Source organism: Nelusetta ayraudi, unplaced genomic scaffold (assembly GCF_046127955.1).
Source record: "Nelusetta ayraudi isolate G7.1 ecotype Tasmania unplaced genomic scaffold, CSIRO-AGI_Nayr_v1 ptg000033l, whole genome shotgun sequence".
NCBI classification, from domain to species: domain Eukaryota; kingdom Metazoa; phylum Chordata; class Actinopteri; order Tetraodontiformes; family Monacanthidae; genus Nelusetta; species Nelusetta ayraudi.
In genome coordinates, this window is record NW_027466083.1 from 1606828 (window position 1) to 1623031 (window position 16204).

General features: G+C 46.7%; 2 protein-coding genes across 2 annotated transcripts in view; one reads left to right on the forward strand and one right to left on the reverse strand.

Moving 5' to 3' along the window:
• The window catches only part of LOC142891736 (uncharacterized), a 125199-nt gene that overhangs the window by 30664 nt on the left and 78331 nt on the right, over positions 1 to 16204 (reverse strand). The window lies entirely within an intron of this gene.
• Positions 984 to 14533, forward strand: phldb2a (pleckstrin homology-like domain, family B, member 2a). The gene is made up of 17 exons (XM_076031501.1): positions 984 to 1129; positions 3068 to 3192; positions 4458 to 5434; positions 5538 to 5870; positions 8161 to 8295; positions 8987 to 9124; positions 9616 to 9762; positions 10171 to 10281; positions 10371 to 10457; positions 10535 to 10672; positions 11064 to 11163; positions 11634 to 11832; positions 12225 to 12315; positions 12850 to 12996; positions 13088 to 13307; positions 13402 to 13487; positions 13676 to 14533. Exons 1-17 carry the CDS (start codon positions 1017 to 1019, stop codon positions 13814 to 13816), a joined length of 3288 nt encoding a protein of 1095 aa, XP_075887616.1. The 5' UTR covers positions 984 to 1016; the 3' UTR covers positions 13817 to 14533.

The window sequence follows — 16204 nt, forward strand, 5'->3', positions numbered from 1 at the left end:
TGAGTGTGTGGTATGTGTGTTTTTATGACAAAGACCCCGACTCTGCGTCTGGAAGCAATCATCCTGTTCAGCCTGCACTCCACAGCCCCCTCCCTATGATGTAATTGGAGTTTTTTTTTTCTTTTTTCTTTGTGTGTGTGTGTGTGTGTGTGTGTGTGTATGTGTGTGTGTGATTTCAAGTGGGATTCTGGGGTATTTTCCCCCAAAGTTTTCATTCATCTCACGGCCTGAACTCCACCGTCCACCTTTTTGGGTCACATGTTTTATGTGCCCTTGTTCTGATTTTTTTAAATAAATCAGTGAGGCCAACGAGTCATCAGAGTTTGAGAAGCGTTCCATCTGGCGTGATGTGTACTGTCGCTGTCTATAAGGGGCTTTTTGCTTATGGTTTCCAGTGTTGAGAGCGAGCTTGGCTCTATTTCAAAACAGCGATGGGGCCTCCTGCCGCCTCCGCGTACTGCTGAAACAACAATCTGAGGGCTCCCCTTTCCTTTTTTTTCCCTCTACATTTCACAACTGCAACTAGCAATGTCTCCTTTGCCTTTTCTCCTCTCTAAACATACAATGTAAGAAGTTGGACATTTTGTTTCCTGGACAAGTGGAGGGGGAAAAAAATCTTGATGTTCTAATTAGATGACAAATGCAGGAAGTAGAAATTGGCGGCAAATCTGTAATTTGAGCAAATCCAGCGTCTCCCCGCCAGACACAATGACAACATAATCCCAGAGGGTATTGATCGTTGCAAGCACTGAGGACAAGCCTGCAGGAAGCAGAGACACAATCAGATTGGGGGTGGGGACGAGCTTACACACACTCTAACTTTTATTAAAAAAAAGCAACTTTTAGTTGGAGGCGTGAGGGCCGATGACACTTTCTGCACCTATTCTACTTTGCGTTTCTACACAAGGACTTTCCTCCCTCTTGCCATGGAGGGGCAGCACCGGCAGCCTGATGCTCCAGAGCGGAGCGTTGCGGTGGGAGGGGAGAGTGGAGGGCCTCCAGTCTGATCCTTTGTCATGGAAAGACTTCACTCGGCTGTTTCAGACGCACAGCAAGGTCCTCAGCTCCAGGAGGGACGACAGCGGCAACAAACCCAGGGGCGACTATGTGAGTGGGACACAAGGCGAAGGTGAGTGCGGCTAAACTGACTGCTAATCACTGTCTGATGAGTGCATTTAAAACACAGTGTCAGCTTTATCAGGAGTGTTCTTTATAGATAGAGAATTAAAAAAAAAAAAAAAAAAAAAAGATACTCATGAGTGTTAGTGTAAGCTTGTGTATATTTATTTATTATTGGTTTTAGTTTGTGGGTGGACTGGTTTTATTTTTTTGTTACCTAAGTGTCTTGAGGATACTGTGTGAATGTGACAATTTAATTTCCTGTAAAGGATTAATAAAGTAAATCTAATCTAATCTAATCTAATGACTGGTCAATGAGGATTTGATTCACACTGCTGACATGAGTGGATTACAACTGAGCTAAGGTTTGTTTCACAGACAGCTTTTTTTTGTTCAGTGAGAAAAATGAATGACAGCCAGGATAGGGTCTAACATGTGTGTATGTGGGTAAACACGATTCTGAAGTTTTGATCCTCAGCACGAAAACGTTTATTGGGGAACTGTTTAGGATGAAAAACCATCAATTGATTCCTCAAGTTGGGCTTATGTGGAAAAGAATCTGGTAGAAATCATCATTTGTGTGTGTGTTTTGTCAAATCTGAAGTGGAGATCATCTGCATATGTTGGGGACATTTAAGGTGACCGCAAGTTTTCAGCCTGATGCTATTAGGGAAGTGTTTTTGCCACACATCAGATGGAGAATGTCTTATCAGGGGCCGTTCTGTTTACATGCCTGAGAGTTTATGGTGCGCACCTCCCCACACCAGCCTGCAGTCTGGCTGGAGCAGTTAAAAAATAAAAGCCTGGCTCCTCTTGACATGAGGCGGAGTTACTGACACCCCCCTCATGTTTTTTTCTTCAGGAGGTCTGGAGAATGAACTCATGCTGATTGATTGTGTAGCTGTGTAAAAGGATACCCTACTTCCTGTAGCCCCTCTCTCCAGACAGCAGGAGCAGCAGAAAGTGGTGGATCAGCCATCTTCAGCCTCACTGAGTGTGTGTGTGTGTGTGTGTGTGTGTGTGTGTGTGTGTGTGTTCAGGAAAGAGTCACATTTTTTGTTCTTTCAGTCGGTGGGACGACTGATCTTGCTCACCCCTTTTTTCTGCCAAGTCTTTTTTTGGTATCAAGTTCATTCCAAAAGCGCGGGAGTTGCGGCAGTGAATTCCTTTTTTTTTTTTTTTTTTAGTGGATATTAGCTATTTGAAGGAAGACCAAAGAGGAGATTTGTGATAGAGAGATGGCACAAAGTTGCTTGGTGTTCAAGACGAGGATGCAGAGAATAGGGTTGGATGAAGGCAGATGATTGGCTGCGGCTTCTCCAACAACAACAAACAACAAAAACAACTTTTTTCATAGATATGAAAAAATGTTCCATTAAAACGGTAACGAATCACTAATTTGCGATGATTAATTTTGAAATTTGAAGGAAGATGTTTAAAGTCACAAGCTGTTCTTTCCTACACGAGCCTCACTCAACATGTGTTGCCTTGTGCTTGTACATCAGCAATGACAATAAATGAACTGAACAATCAGGACTCATGATTGCACAGAATCAACCTTTAGCCTCTGCAGCTGGGCTGGAGAAGCAGTGGTCGTGGGTTTGGGTCTAAAACACCAATTAGGGCAGAGAGCTGAGTTAGACTTTATATTGTGTAAGCCTGCCCGGCACAGAGTCTCCTCCGGATCTGTTTTCCTACTTAGTCCTAAAGGAAAGTTTTTTTTTTCTTCTCTTCATTCTCATGGAATGTTAAACACATCTGTAATATCTGCTTGAATTGAGGTATTGTTGTGCGGTTTAAAGAGGGTGAGATTGAGGACAGCAGCTCCTGCCGTAATCAACCTTTTGAGGGTCTTTAAGGATGCAGTTCTGTAAGATACAATCACTGTTTAAATTTGGTGAATTAGTTTATTTTGTGTTAATGCCTGTGATGTTTTCTCCTTCGCCAGCAATCAATCGAGCACAAGGCCCTGCTTAATCCTCCATCCTAACACAAAGCCTCACACAGGAGTCAGTGGGATGAACAGCATGCTTCCGCAAAGAAGTGCTGTCACCACTCTGGGCTATGGCTCAGGTAAGACAACATCGTCAAAGTCATCTCAATCATGCGAGGAATATGACATTCTGCCTCCATGTGTCAGAGCCAAATGTTCACCAATCAGCTCTTCTGGTAGAAAAATCAATCAATCATTCGATTTTCTTGAGAGTGCAAACCGGGGTCCAAGGTCTCAATCAACTTTACAATAAAAGAAAAGAAGAATAGGAGACACTGAAGGAAAATGTAGACAAGACGAAGACGTTCTGGGAAAATGCATATAATGTTGATCAAAGGAAATGTATAAGAACCTTGTAGTTTTTGCAACGTCTTGATTCATTCTTCATGGGTTTCTTTACGGATTTTCTGAGAGCAAAACAGTTATTTGGAAAATAAGGACGTGCCAGGATAGGAAGAGGACAACTTCAAACCCTCTAGATGTCAGAAAATGAATAATTACTTCTTTCATATTCATTTGTTTGGGTTTCTCAAGTGAGAGCGGCTTTAGGTTGATCTAAATCCTCCAACTGGACAGTTGGGAGAAAAAAAAGCTTGTAGAAACCCTCGCTAATATGTCTCTTCTAAGGAGACAAGGTCCAACAAACAGATAATCCACAAACTTAGTTCTCGATGCAGGTTTTCATGCACACGCTGTCCACAGTCAGAAAAAAGCACAAGTAAGAGCCGTTAACAATAAAGTCTGCAGATTATCTGGAGTAAGCAGGTCATGATTTCTGGCTCATTGACCTTAAAAGCAAGCAGACGACTGTGCAGCTCACAGCAGACACTCGAAAAGGAAATTTAAAAAAAAGACAATGCTCTCTGGTCAAAGTGTTTCAAGAGAAGGAGAAAATGGTTTAAATGTGAAACCTCTGAATGAGAGTTTAAGGTCGAGAGAGATTGATAAAACAGCATGTGGACGTTGTTCACTTTGAACTGCTGTAAGTGTGTTTGTCTGCTGGGCCTCGGGTCAGTATCCTTCCTCTCCCCCAGTGCATTGGCTGTATTAGAGGGTCTCTGGTCTCTGGATGTCCGTAGCTCTGTGAGACAACGGTGCTTTCTGGTTTGTCTGGGCGCATCAGCATTCTTCCATTTTTAGAAGAGAAGAAGCCCAGCCTCTGAATGAGCCAATGTTTGTGTTGGGCTCCGAGCAGTACGAGTATACATTCTTTGCTGGTTTTCCCCCCTCACTCAGCACAAGTGTAATGTGTCTTTCAGTCGAGCTGTTGCTGGTAAAATAATAAAAAAAGAACATGAAATTTTACTTTCTCAACCACTTTTTTCCCATTTTTTTTTTCTAACAGACTGTGTGAAGATTGAGCACGGCAACAGCGGCTCCGTGGCCGGGACCACCCTGAGGGGCTCGCGCTCCAAGGCAGAGCTGCAGGAGCTGATGGAGACCCTGCAGCGCAGGAAGAGCGCCCTGGAAGCCAGCCTGAGGGCGGCCGAGTGCAGCCGCAAGTACCTCAGCGTGTCCTCGCCGGTTGGCTCCGTGCCCACCAGGCCTCTTTCTGTCCTGAGCAACGCCGAGCGCCCCCCGCCCGCCTCCAGGACGCTCTCCTCCTACATGAGCAGCAGCAGCAGCAGCAGCAGCGTCCCCCCGTCGCCTCGCCAGGGTGAGCGCCAGCCGAGCCACAACGGCCTGCTCCGCCTCCCCCACGCCCGCCACCAGTCGCAGGACAACCTGCTCCACCCCGGTGCCGCTGACGGAAGCCCCCTGCTGTCCTCCTACGGGCAGCCGCTACCTCGCTCCCCCAGGGTCAAGACCGGAGCGGCCAGCGTGCCGTCCAGCCCTCGCATGGGCCGCAGGCTCTACTCTCAGGGCAAAGTGGGCGGAGACTCCCGGCAGAGGAAGTACTCCACCGGCTCTCTGAACAGCTTGGGGATGCACAGTCGATCCCTCCCGCGGCTTCACGGCACGGTGGAGCCTCCCGCCTTGTCGCTGCCGTCACGCCGCTCGGTGGGCTCCCACCGAGGCTCGGCGGGGCAGCGGCGCAGCCTCTCCTCGCTGGAGCAGCCGCCCGACGTCACCGTGCCGGCCAGCATGCCCAGCACCCCCAGGAGGGCCAGCCTGGTTTCGCTGAGCTCTCTGGGCGTGGACGTGGATGGGACGGGCTTAGATCTGAGCTTCGGGGAGAGGAGGCTGTCCTTTGGGAAAGGCGGGCTGGGCCCGGGTCAGAGGGTGGGCAGCATCACCTCACTGAATGGCAAAGAAGAGCTGAGAGACTACCACCAGCACCAGAAGGATGAGCGTCTCCGGGAACAGAAGGTGCAGAGGCTGGTGAGTGGTTCCCTCTTTGGCGTGACAGCCACAGTCCATTTTCACATGTTTAGGCTCGAATTGCTTATACAGGTTCATGAGACTCTTGGCCACTTCCTCGTAGGAGTGCCAGCGGCTGGAGACCATCCTGAACCTGTGCACCGAGTTGGGCCACGTGGCCCGGGAGCCCGCAGGCTCCTCCGTCACCGACCTGCAGAAGATCAACAAGGAACTGGAGAAGCTACAGGTGTCCGATGACGAGTCGGTCTTCTCCGATTCGCCCAGCAGCACCGCTCCGGAGAGCGTCTTCGGGGGCAAAGCCAGAGACTTCCACCTGGCCGAGGAGCAGCAGGTGGGCCAGCGGCAGCAGAGCGGCTACAGAGACGCCAGGTCCCACTCGCCAGCTGTCAGTCTGAACAGCACGGCTGCCTCGCCCTCAACCCAGCACAGGGCCAAAGTAAGTCCCACTTTGTTAAGGGGACATTTTTTGAAGACGGCTTCGTGTAAATGCAAATTTTTTTTTCAAGCGTTTTTTTTGAAAATGTGCGTTTTCCAAAACATCTGACCAGAGTAGAAGTTTTTAAGCAATCTTTTCATAGATGCCACTGTTGACAGATTGACAGGTGAATGTTGTCACTGTGTAGTGTCCCAACAGCAAGAATATGCTCTCATCTGACTGATACAAAGTTTCAAACTGAGCTGCCTGGTCTGTTTTTAATGGAGGAGGAGGAAGGGGGAAAGAATGCCCCCGAGCTTCTCCACATCTTGGTCTCATCTTCCTGTCCTGCAACACAATGAGTCAAAGTGCGAGTGGAAGAGGCAGAGAGGACCCAGCTGTAGCCGGGACCGTTGGGACACACCCCTTCTGTGGAACGCCGTCTATCGGAGCGGCCATCGCATGTTGATTCTCCTTGTTTATGCACTGAATGTCGGAGCAAACGGCCAAAGCTAAATTCCCCGTCACACGTTTGAAAAGACGATGAAGTGTCGAATACAAATAGAGAGAAAAAATGTTTACTGCTGCATCCTGGACACCTAAACATACAATTTTAAATTTGTTTTTGGTTCTCAGTAGGTTTAATCTAGAATTACTCAACATCTAAACTACCCAAGTACTAAAGCACTGTTAATTCCTGCAGTCGGCTGTTTGTACATTTCCTGTTTACGTGGGCTGTTGAGACGCACAACAGAGAAATGACACATGGACTGCTTTAATAGAACTCAAGTTCATCTTTCATTGCTTTTTTTCAACGTGTCAAGCTGTGAAGCCAAATCACACAAGCTGAGACACAGACAAGCAAGTCGATAAATCAGTGGAATCAGTTAATTGAAGCAGCAGAGCTGCTCTGCAGCCGCCCCAGTCCTGGTGTCACCGAGTTTATTACCGTCGCTGCTGCAGAAAGTGTGGCGGCGTTTTTTTTTTCCACTCTTCATCCAGAGCCGTAACAACCTCGCAGCGAGTCTGGTTTTAATGAAGAAGCCCTCGTTTTGTTTCAGCGCTCAACCATTCAAGCTCAAAGAGGAGGGGGAGGGCGAGGAGGAGGGGCCGTTCGGGGGAGGGGGAGCAGGAAATGGCTTTATCCCACTGAGAATTGGTGCGCGTGTGTGAGCGCGCGCGTGCGCGTACACAAATGTGGGTGTGCGTCAGAGCGTCAGTGTATATCTGCGGTAAACCGTGCGTTTTTCCAGATGTTGTGAACTGCACACCGACGCTCCTCAGAGACCTTGTGAGGGAGGAGGGCAGAAAGAAAAGTAGTTAACATACAATCCAGTGATCAATCAACATTTTTGCATGATAGTGAAAACAATAATTAAACACACCTGGAGTGTGTTGACAGTAGATTTCCAGGTTGAGAGTTGAGAGTTATGCCTGCGATGGGCCGGTTGTGTCCGAGTTTTCCAGACTCTCTCGCTCTCGTTGCCTCCTGCATTCCTCTGAGTTGCGTGTGCTTGAAGAGAGCGCTCAGACAAGCCCGCCTTCGGAAACTGTAAATCCCACAACTGCCTTCTGCACAAAGCTCTGTGTCTAAAACCCTCCAGTATGGGACGAAACCTAATAGATAACTCACCCAGATAGGAGGATGAATGAGTTTTTGCAGAATGTGGGTGGATGCTCTGTGACGTGGGAGAGCAGAGAGTGCCGCAGAGGAGGTTTCCATGAGGGCGAGAGTGGAAAGGAATCTTGCTGTCGCCACTCCAGCTTTGGATGAGTTGAGACGGCAGCTGCGGTCTGATTCAGAGAAGCTGATTTTCAACATAAGGGATCAACATCAGGGAAGGTCTTGGCGAACGTCTAAAAAGTTGGGCGTGATGATCAGTCTGATTAAGGTGGTTTGTGTGATATTCTCCATAGCTTCTTAAATCAACACTGATTACTGTTGCGCCTTCCATGCATGCAAGAAGAACTTGTTTGAAGTCAAGCCCAATGTTTAATCGTCTTTTGTGCGTCTCAGTCTGGTGTTGCTGCCAGAAGAGGACGATTCTATGCAGACATCAGGGCGGCACACATGGAAAGATTTAAAATGACTGCAGCCTCCCAATCTGTGCGTCAGTGTGTATCAGGGCAGGGTTATTATTCATGCAAAGAAAATACATTTGAGTTGTTGATGATTGAGTTAACAGCGAGTGTTTACGGTTGAGTCATGGAAAGTTAATGCAGGTTGTGAAACAATTCCAAACTGTCCCATTCCCAGTCTGCACACATGGAATGTTGATGTGTGTTCAAGTTGCGTCTTCCTCCACCACAGGTGTTGGAGAGTGTGAAGCTGAAACAGGAAGTGACTCAAATTGAGGAGGAGAGGATCCAGGTGCTGAACAACGTGGAGGAGCTGGAGCAGAAGATCAAAGACCTGGACAACCAGATGGAGGAGTCAGTGCGGGAGGTGGGCTGCAGCGACGACGGTGCACTTAGAAACACCAGTGGAGCGTTGACAGCTCGGCGCTATTTATCTAGTGTCCGATAACCCCACGGCCTCTGGGTCACATGAAGGCATCGTAGAGCAGTTCAGCACATTAGCACGTGACAGTGAAACTTTTTCATCCTGGCTTCCTTCAGCAAAAAACACGAGGTTCACATTAAGATGCTTGAAATGGTTGAAAATAGCCAACAATGTTTTTGATTTTCTTCATATGTTGAGAGAATTAAAAAAAAAATGCTTTCTTTAGATTTGATGCAGACAGTTTTTCAAAATAAAATACGTATTGAGAAAGCAAATAAAACAATCCAGCAACGAGAAAGTGTTTTTTGTGCATCGTCTGCGACATAGAAACGTTCTTGGACGTGAACAGACAATGAAGCAGGCAGTGAGGAAACGAGGACATCTACACACCTGACAGACTGATTGACAGTAAATGAGGACCAGGGGACACTCAGCATACCGATTAGGGCAGAGGGGCAAACAACAAGAGTGCAGCAGTAGCACCAGAGGCAAACAAGGACCCCCCCCCCCCTTCAATGCAAATAAAAGAGCAGAAGGAACAACTGAAGCATATCAAAATAAAAGCAGAACACACAGAAAAATCACACAGATCTTTGAAAAGTCTCTGTGTAACCTTGGCTGGTTCCTCCTGCAGATGGAGGTGGAGTGTGCCCTGCTGGATGGGGAGCAGGAATCAGAGCTGGCTCAGCTGCAGAAGGAGAACGAGTTTCTGAACCAGCTGAAGGGGAGGATGGCAAGTGGCGAGAAGATGAGCCATCCGGAGAAAACACAGGTGAAAATACATCAAATATATCACAACCTCTGATGCCCCCATTGCATGGCCAGCTATCCAAAACGATCTTCAAGACTTTTGACTATGGGTGGGTTTGAGACTTTAAACACACTGGTGCATGTGTCTCCATAGACACTTAATATTTCAGTCCTTCTTGACCTTGGTTTCTGTAATCCGGCACCCTCCACTTCCTGTCTCACACTCACAACCCTTTAGACCCCCATTTAAGAAGGGGTCCAAATAGTTTGCATGTGTAAATGGGAACTATTATCCATGCAACAGCAACACGGAGCAGCATCTGACCCCAGTTTGGTGGTGAAACTTAAATAACCTGAAACCCTGCGTGGCTTGGCTGGGATCATGCGTGAACTGACCGGTTAAACGCTCACACATCTTCACACCCTCCATTAGCATCTGACACCGCGCTAGAAAGCCATCGGAATATTTTCCAGCCGCAGAGTCACTCTGGCTTCCTGTTCTTCCTGCTTCAGGACGAGGAGGAGCAGACGAAAAGTCCGGAAGATCTGGAGTTTCAGAAGCTGGAGCGAGAAATTAATCAGGGCGAGGAAAAAGAGAACCAGAGCCAGGAGCTGCTGCAAGAGATCGCCGAGTATCAGCGTCTGACGCTCACACGCAAGGTGAGGTATCAAGTAGCGCCACCTGCTGGTGCGTGGGGGGTGCTTGGCCTGCACGGCAGGCAGAGAGCAAACCAGGCAAAACATTGAAACAATTCTGCCAGAAATATCTGGAGAATCTCTAAACCTCTAAACACTGTGGATAAATCTTCAATGATTTGTGTTTGTGGTGCATGTTAATAGTGAGTTAATAATTGTTAACTATTCTATTATGACTTTCAAAAGCTCAGAGGTCCCCTCCACGCCATCCAGGGTAAATCATAGCATGAAAGGAAAGGACGAGAGCATATCAATATTTTTGATTTAAATGAACAAATTAGGCATTCATTTTAAGAATAAAAACTCACACTGAGACTTGCTGTGCTGTGTGTGATGCTCCTGAATGACCGTGGTATCTTGCTCTCGCTGCAGGAGAGAATCGCCACACTGAAGAAGCAGTCGTCGCAGATCGCTCTGCAGACTCAGCAGGAGAGGGAGAACTTCCAGAGGGAGAAAAACAACCTGCTCGTCATGCTCCAGAAGGCAAGGACATTCTTTGCGCGCCGGTTCCTGTAAACATTCTGTGATGTGATCAGCGCAACAGCTCAACAGCATTTTCCACTGCTCTGCAGGAGAGAGAGAAGCTGACCTCTCTGGAGGAGAAGTACGCCAAGCTATCTGAGGGCCAGACCTTCGCAAACCCCCTCACCATCACCGAGGTGAGAGTCTACCTGAGTGTGTGCGTGTTGCACTTGAAATTGTGGCTGATTCCTTTCAATTGTTTGGCCGCTTGCAGCACCTGCACTCGTTGAAGGAAAGGAGGAGGAGCGGCAAAGAGAACTCCATCCATCCGAATGACGGCCTCCCTCAGAAGAGAAGCCAGCAGCTCCTCAGCTCGTACGGCAGGTCTCTGGGACGCACTCTTCCACCAAAGGTCAACCAGGATTATTTTTTCTTTAGAAATAGAAATAGCCACTCAGTTTAATTAGATTTAAACTTTTTTTTCACTTGAATATATCTACTCTTGATATATAAGTACTTCAAAGTACCAGTAGTCATAAGTACTACAAATGTAATGTTTTCAGTCTTAGATGCTCGTATGAAGCAGTTTGATTAAATTGTTCCCAGGCAGTTGTTGAGTCTGGGCAGCTGAAATAGGGGAATTTCATTTTATGCAAGTCCCCGCACACCGACCCACCCAAACAACTTTATCGCTTTCTGTCCGTCTGCCAACGCCCATTTGGCAAAGGACTTGCTGAGAACGAGGGGCTGTTCTCATGTCTGCGTGAAGGTTGTACCGCACTGAACAGAGGATCTCTCCTCAGGCTCATCTGCCTCTGTCCCAAAGCTCCAGCTGTGGCAGCGTCATTCCACCAGGCTTCAGCTTTCCCCCCCGGGACCTGAACGGCCGGCGCCTTCCAAAGAGTGAGTCAGAGGACCAGACTGTCCGAATGTGTCCGAATCGAATGGTTCTGGGCACTGGTGACCTGCTTTAAATCTCACTGTACTGTATAGAGACGTGGCCGCTGTCAACGATGTCCGGTTGTCCAACTGGATAAATATACATATGTACACGATAGGCGCACACATTCATAGAGTTGAAGTGGGAAAATATTTGACATTTGTAAATTCAAATAAGAAAATGTTATGCTATTTCTGTGCGGTCTTGTCGTACCTTTTTTTTTTTAAAAGGTATTCAGTTTGCAGACATAGTGAGCTCAGCTAATTGTCGACAACACGTGAACGAGAGGCATGAAATCTGTGAAGCTAAACAGACAAAAAAAGTTTGAATTGAAATATCTTTTACTAAAAGGGCAGAATTCATAACACATTTTTAAATAAATCAAAACACTTGACACCAAATGGAGTTTTTGATTGTTATTTTCACTCTCCAGCGAGCAACAGCCACGCACACTTGAGCGAGGAGCGGCAGAGGAGAAATGAATTCTGCAGCAGGATCATCTCTGAGCCCAACGTCTTCTTGGACTCCTTGTCGTACCCGGACAACGGCCCGGCATCAGACACCATCAGCGTGGACAGCTCGGACAGCCTGGAGACCAGCTTCTCCGCCTGCTCCCCGGACAACATCTCCAGGTCAGTCCCTTCCAGGTTTAGAACCCGGAGAAAGTGTCCAGAACCAAACGAGAGGGTTGTACTTTTGGGAAAAGGCGGTTTAAATAAATAAATTAAAAAAGCTAGAACGGGCAATCAGACAGAATTTCCTTTCGCAGCGAGCTGAGGGAGGGAACGCTGAGCGTCTGCTCTGAGATCAGAAACAGCTGTTTCTCACAAACAGCTGCGTAACGAACGAGAAATTGTGTTTGTAAGGCCTCTTACTCATTTTAGCCTTTAAAAAAAATGAAATAAAAAAAGAAAACTCTGTATTTTTCAACAGCACTCTCTCAAGTTACATAATGCAGCCGATGACATGAATGTTTCCACCGTATCAGAGACATCTGGTTTACAAACTTTCCATTTCCTTCCAGTGCCAGTATGTCCAACATGGCAAAGATCGAGGAGATGGAGTGCCTCCTCCGAGAGGCCCACGCCGAGAAGCACAGGCTGCTGGAGCACCGCGTACGTTTCGCTTCAAAACGTCTTGCGCTTATTCCTTTTTTTCTTATTGCCATTCATATTATTTAGGTGCAGGGCATCCAGCAGATTCAGGTACATAATGACGATGGTGTAAAATTAAATTCATTTCCCCCCAGAATGCATTGCAAATCTATTGCTGCTGCTGCGGCCAAACATGTATAGCTAACTTATACATTTGTGTTTGCTTCAGTTTGCTTCAGTTTGATGTTGTTCTGTCCGACTGTGGTCGTTCTCTTCACAAAAAAAGGCTTTGATAGCCGACGTCTCGGTACATGATGATGAGCCAGTTACATTAATGTTACATTTGTATTATTGATTTAACCATTAGTTTTCTTCATGTCTAAACTGCTTTGGTTTACCAATGATTGGTTCTTGGAGGGGATTCCCAATTCGTAGGAGTAGAGTAGAGTAGAGTGCCAGGTTCCAAGGTCCAAGCACCAAGAGGCAGAGGGTCAAGGGTCACAAAGAGAAACAAGAATGAGCCTGCACTCAGTGTGCTCTGTGTGGCCTGTGCAGGAGCGGGAGATGGAGATACGCAGGCAGGCCCTGGAGGAGGAGAGGAGAAGAAGGGAGGAGCTGGAGAAACGACTGCAGGAGGAGACGAGCCGCAGGCAGAAGCTGGTGGAGCGGGAGGTGAAACTCAGGGAGAAGCAGAGGTCGCAGGTATTCTGATGCTTTTACTGCCGTTAGTGCCTCAAGGTTAATGAGTTTTGTGGCATGTGAGTGTTTTGATTCTTCTTTTGCTTTGCCACAGTCCCGGATGCTGAGCCGCTACCTCCCAGTGAGGAAAGACGACTTTGACCTTCACGGCTACGTAGAGGCGGCTGGTCACAACCCAGACGCCTGCTTCCACCTGGCCATCACCGATAAAACCTGCCGGGGCTTTCTCGTCAAGATGGGCGGGAAGATCAAGACCTGGAAGAAACGCTGGTTCGTCTTTGACCAGAATCGCAGAACACTCACCTACTACGCAGGTGGGTCACGGCCGTTGCCAGTATTGTCAGCACTGCCCACAACAGGCTGAGTTTTTCGGTAAGTAAACAACTCCGCTCACGTTATCTGCCGCAGACAAACACGAGACCAAGACGAAAGGAGTCATTTACTTCCAGGCCATCGAGGAGGTCTACTACGACCACCTGAAGAATGCGCACAAAGTAAGTCGACTCGTGTGTGCGCGTGGGTGCAATTTTTCAGTGTGTGCCACCGTAAACACAGCCTGCATATCGTGCACATCTGTTTATCACTGAGTTCCTTCCTCCATCACTGTGTCTCCATCTTATCCATCTCCTTTGCTTTCTCTTTTTCTCCCCTTTCTCCCTCTTGATTTCTCAAACGGCCAAAGAGCCCCAACCCGTCGCTGACCTTCAGTGTGAAGACCCACGATCGAGTGTACTACATGGTGGCGCCGTCGCCGGAGGCCATGCGTATCTGGATGGACGTGGTGGTGACGGGCGCTGAGGGACACATGCATTTCATGGTTTAAGTGACTCTGTCTGTGCGAGGGACGAATCATGACACGGCTTCTGTTTACGCCTCTAGAGGTATTTTTAGCCTACAAGCCGGGCCCCAAAAAAGCATTATAATGTAGTAGTTACACACAATTAAGCTAATTCTCATTTCTGTATCTGTCCAGGCACCAGTGGTGTCTGAAAAAAGCATTTTCCTCTTTTGTATGAGAATTATCTGTCTATTATTAAGTATGCCTTAATCTTGGCTTCTCTCTACAACTTGCAAAGAGAGTTTATTGCAGAAAGAGAAGATTATGCACTTTTATTTTATTTTTTTTGCATTAATGTTTTTTTTTTATATATATAAATATATATATATATAAAAGTTAACACTCGGTAAACCCATCTGCTAAAATCACAGCAATTCAGGGTTGTGAGCCTGCCGTGTGGCTCCAGCGCCCTCTATCGACAAGCTACAGACCTGATATGACGATGGCCATGTTGATGTTGTGCCGCAGTCGTGCCCTGCGTCACTCACGTTCCTCATTGGTTCAGTATTGTTTTGTCACCAGCAGAGGTCCTCAGTGCCGGGTTTTTTTTTTGTATTGGAATGACGTAATGCCTCAGCAGGCCCACACTCTGCTTCATAAACAGAGTGGAACGTCAGTGATCCATGTTTTCCAAATGTTTATATTAAAAAAAAAAAAAAAAAGAATAAAGTGCATCTATATGCACATGTTTATTAAACTCAACATTTGCCTGTTAAGGGCAAATTTTAAATTGACATTATGTCATTTAGTTTTAATTGTTGGAAAAATAGATGACTCCCACAGTGTTTTTATATCAACTGAATGAGTCAGCTGACAGTGTTTGATGATGAAGGATGGCGACGACCTCGAATGTCGCTGCTTGACAGACTGCAGAAGATCGGCTGCAGAGCGGGCCAGATGGGTTGCTGCATTAGCTGTTGCTTAATGTTATCTGCCATGCTGACATCTCGGCCAATAACTCGAGCATGAATGTGTCACACGCCAAGACCAAAGACCAGCGTTTATACATATTTTTTTAAAAATACTATTTTGTATCGACAATGCTAATTTTAGTCAATTATGTTGTTTTCTATAATGGACATTGAAAAACAAATATGAATAAATTGTTTTTTGTAAAATAAATAAATAAATAAAAAAAAAAATCTAATTTCTCTGGATACATTCACATACTGTATGTTAAATACCAATTTTCTTTTTCCAGTGGTTTTTGCAAGTGCACCACAGTTCAGAATCAGCTTCACAGGAACTGCAAGATTTTTGAAAGTAGATTCATTCATTCATTCATTCATTCATCTTCTATACCCGCTTATTCCTATTCAGGGTCACGGGTGTCTGCTGGAGCCTCTCCCAGCTGTCTTAGGGCGAAGGCAGGGTGACACCCTGGACAAGTCGCCAGTTCATCGCAGGGCCGAAAGTAGATTCAGTTTATAAATAATTTTAAAATCTAATCTTTTAAGTAACCTATGATAATATCTCATTTGAACACACGTAGCAATATTTGTAAAGTTAGCAGTTCGTAGAGTTCAGGTCACTGCGAGTGTTTAAAACTACATGTCTATAATCACCTCAGGAACCAAATGTTGCTCTGTCTCAGCTCTTTAGAACTGGCTAGTAAGTGTTTGCTAGACTCAATAGCACACACACACACACACACACACACACACACACACACACACACACACAGTGAGTGCACTCATTAAGGCACGAGTGTTTTTAAACCCCTCCTACTTCCCATGCTGGCGGCCACTCATTGGATGACCTACTGGGGGGTTGGCATAGAAACACATAATGAAGCATGTTAAATTAGGTTCGAGAGACGCACAGTCTCTCCAGAGGCTGTAAGAGACAAACACATACACATCATAGAAAGCCTGGGGGGCCCCCCACTGCATTATGGGCAACACATGTGCGGCAGGGAAGTAACCACTGGGGTGCACCGAGGCATCTTATGTAACAAGGTTGAAAAGTTTTTCCCAAGATGTTGTGTGGTTGCGCCCAACTCGAGGCTGTTGTTGCCGCCGCTGACTGTGTAGCCATGAAAACCACATCACCGGGAAAAATCATGTGAATAATTGCTGACAATAGGCCGCATTCACACAAGGTGCATGTCTTCATTTCGTGGTTTATCACGCTTGTGTCACAATGCGACTCCTTATAACGAGGGGACCCGCTGTGAATCTCCATGAGATGCTCATGTCTGGATCCTGGATCGCAGGTCGACACCTCAGGCGGGAGCTGTTCTTTTTCCCAAGGAGCTAATTTTACCCATGTGCAGCTTGTGTCGCCACCTGATGCTCTAAAACCCTTGTGTTTTATTCCAGGCAATGCGCCTCTCTTCTTCAGCCCGCAGTCATAGAGTTATAACAGAGGTCT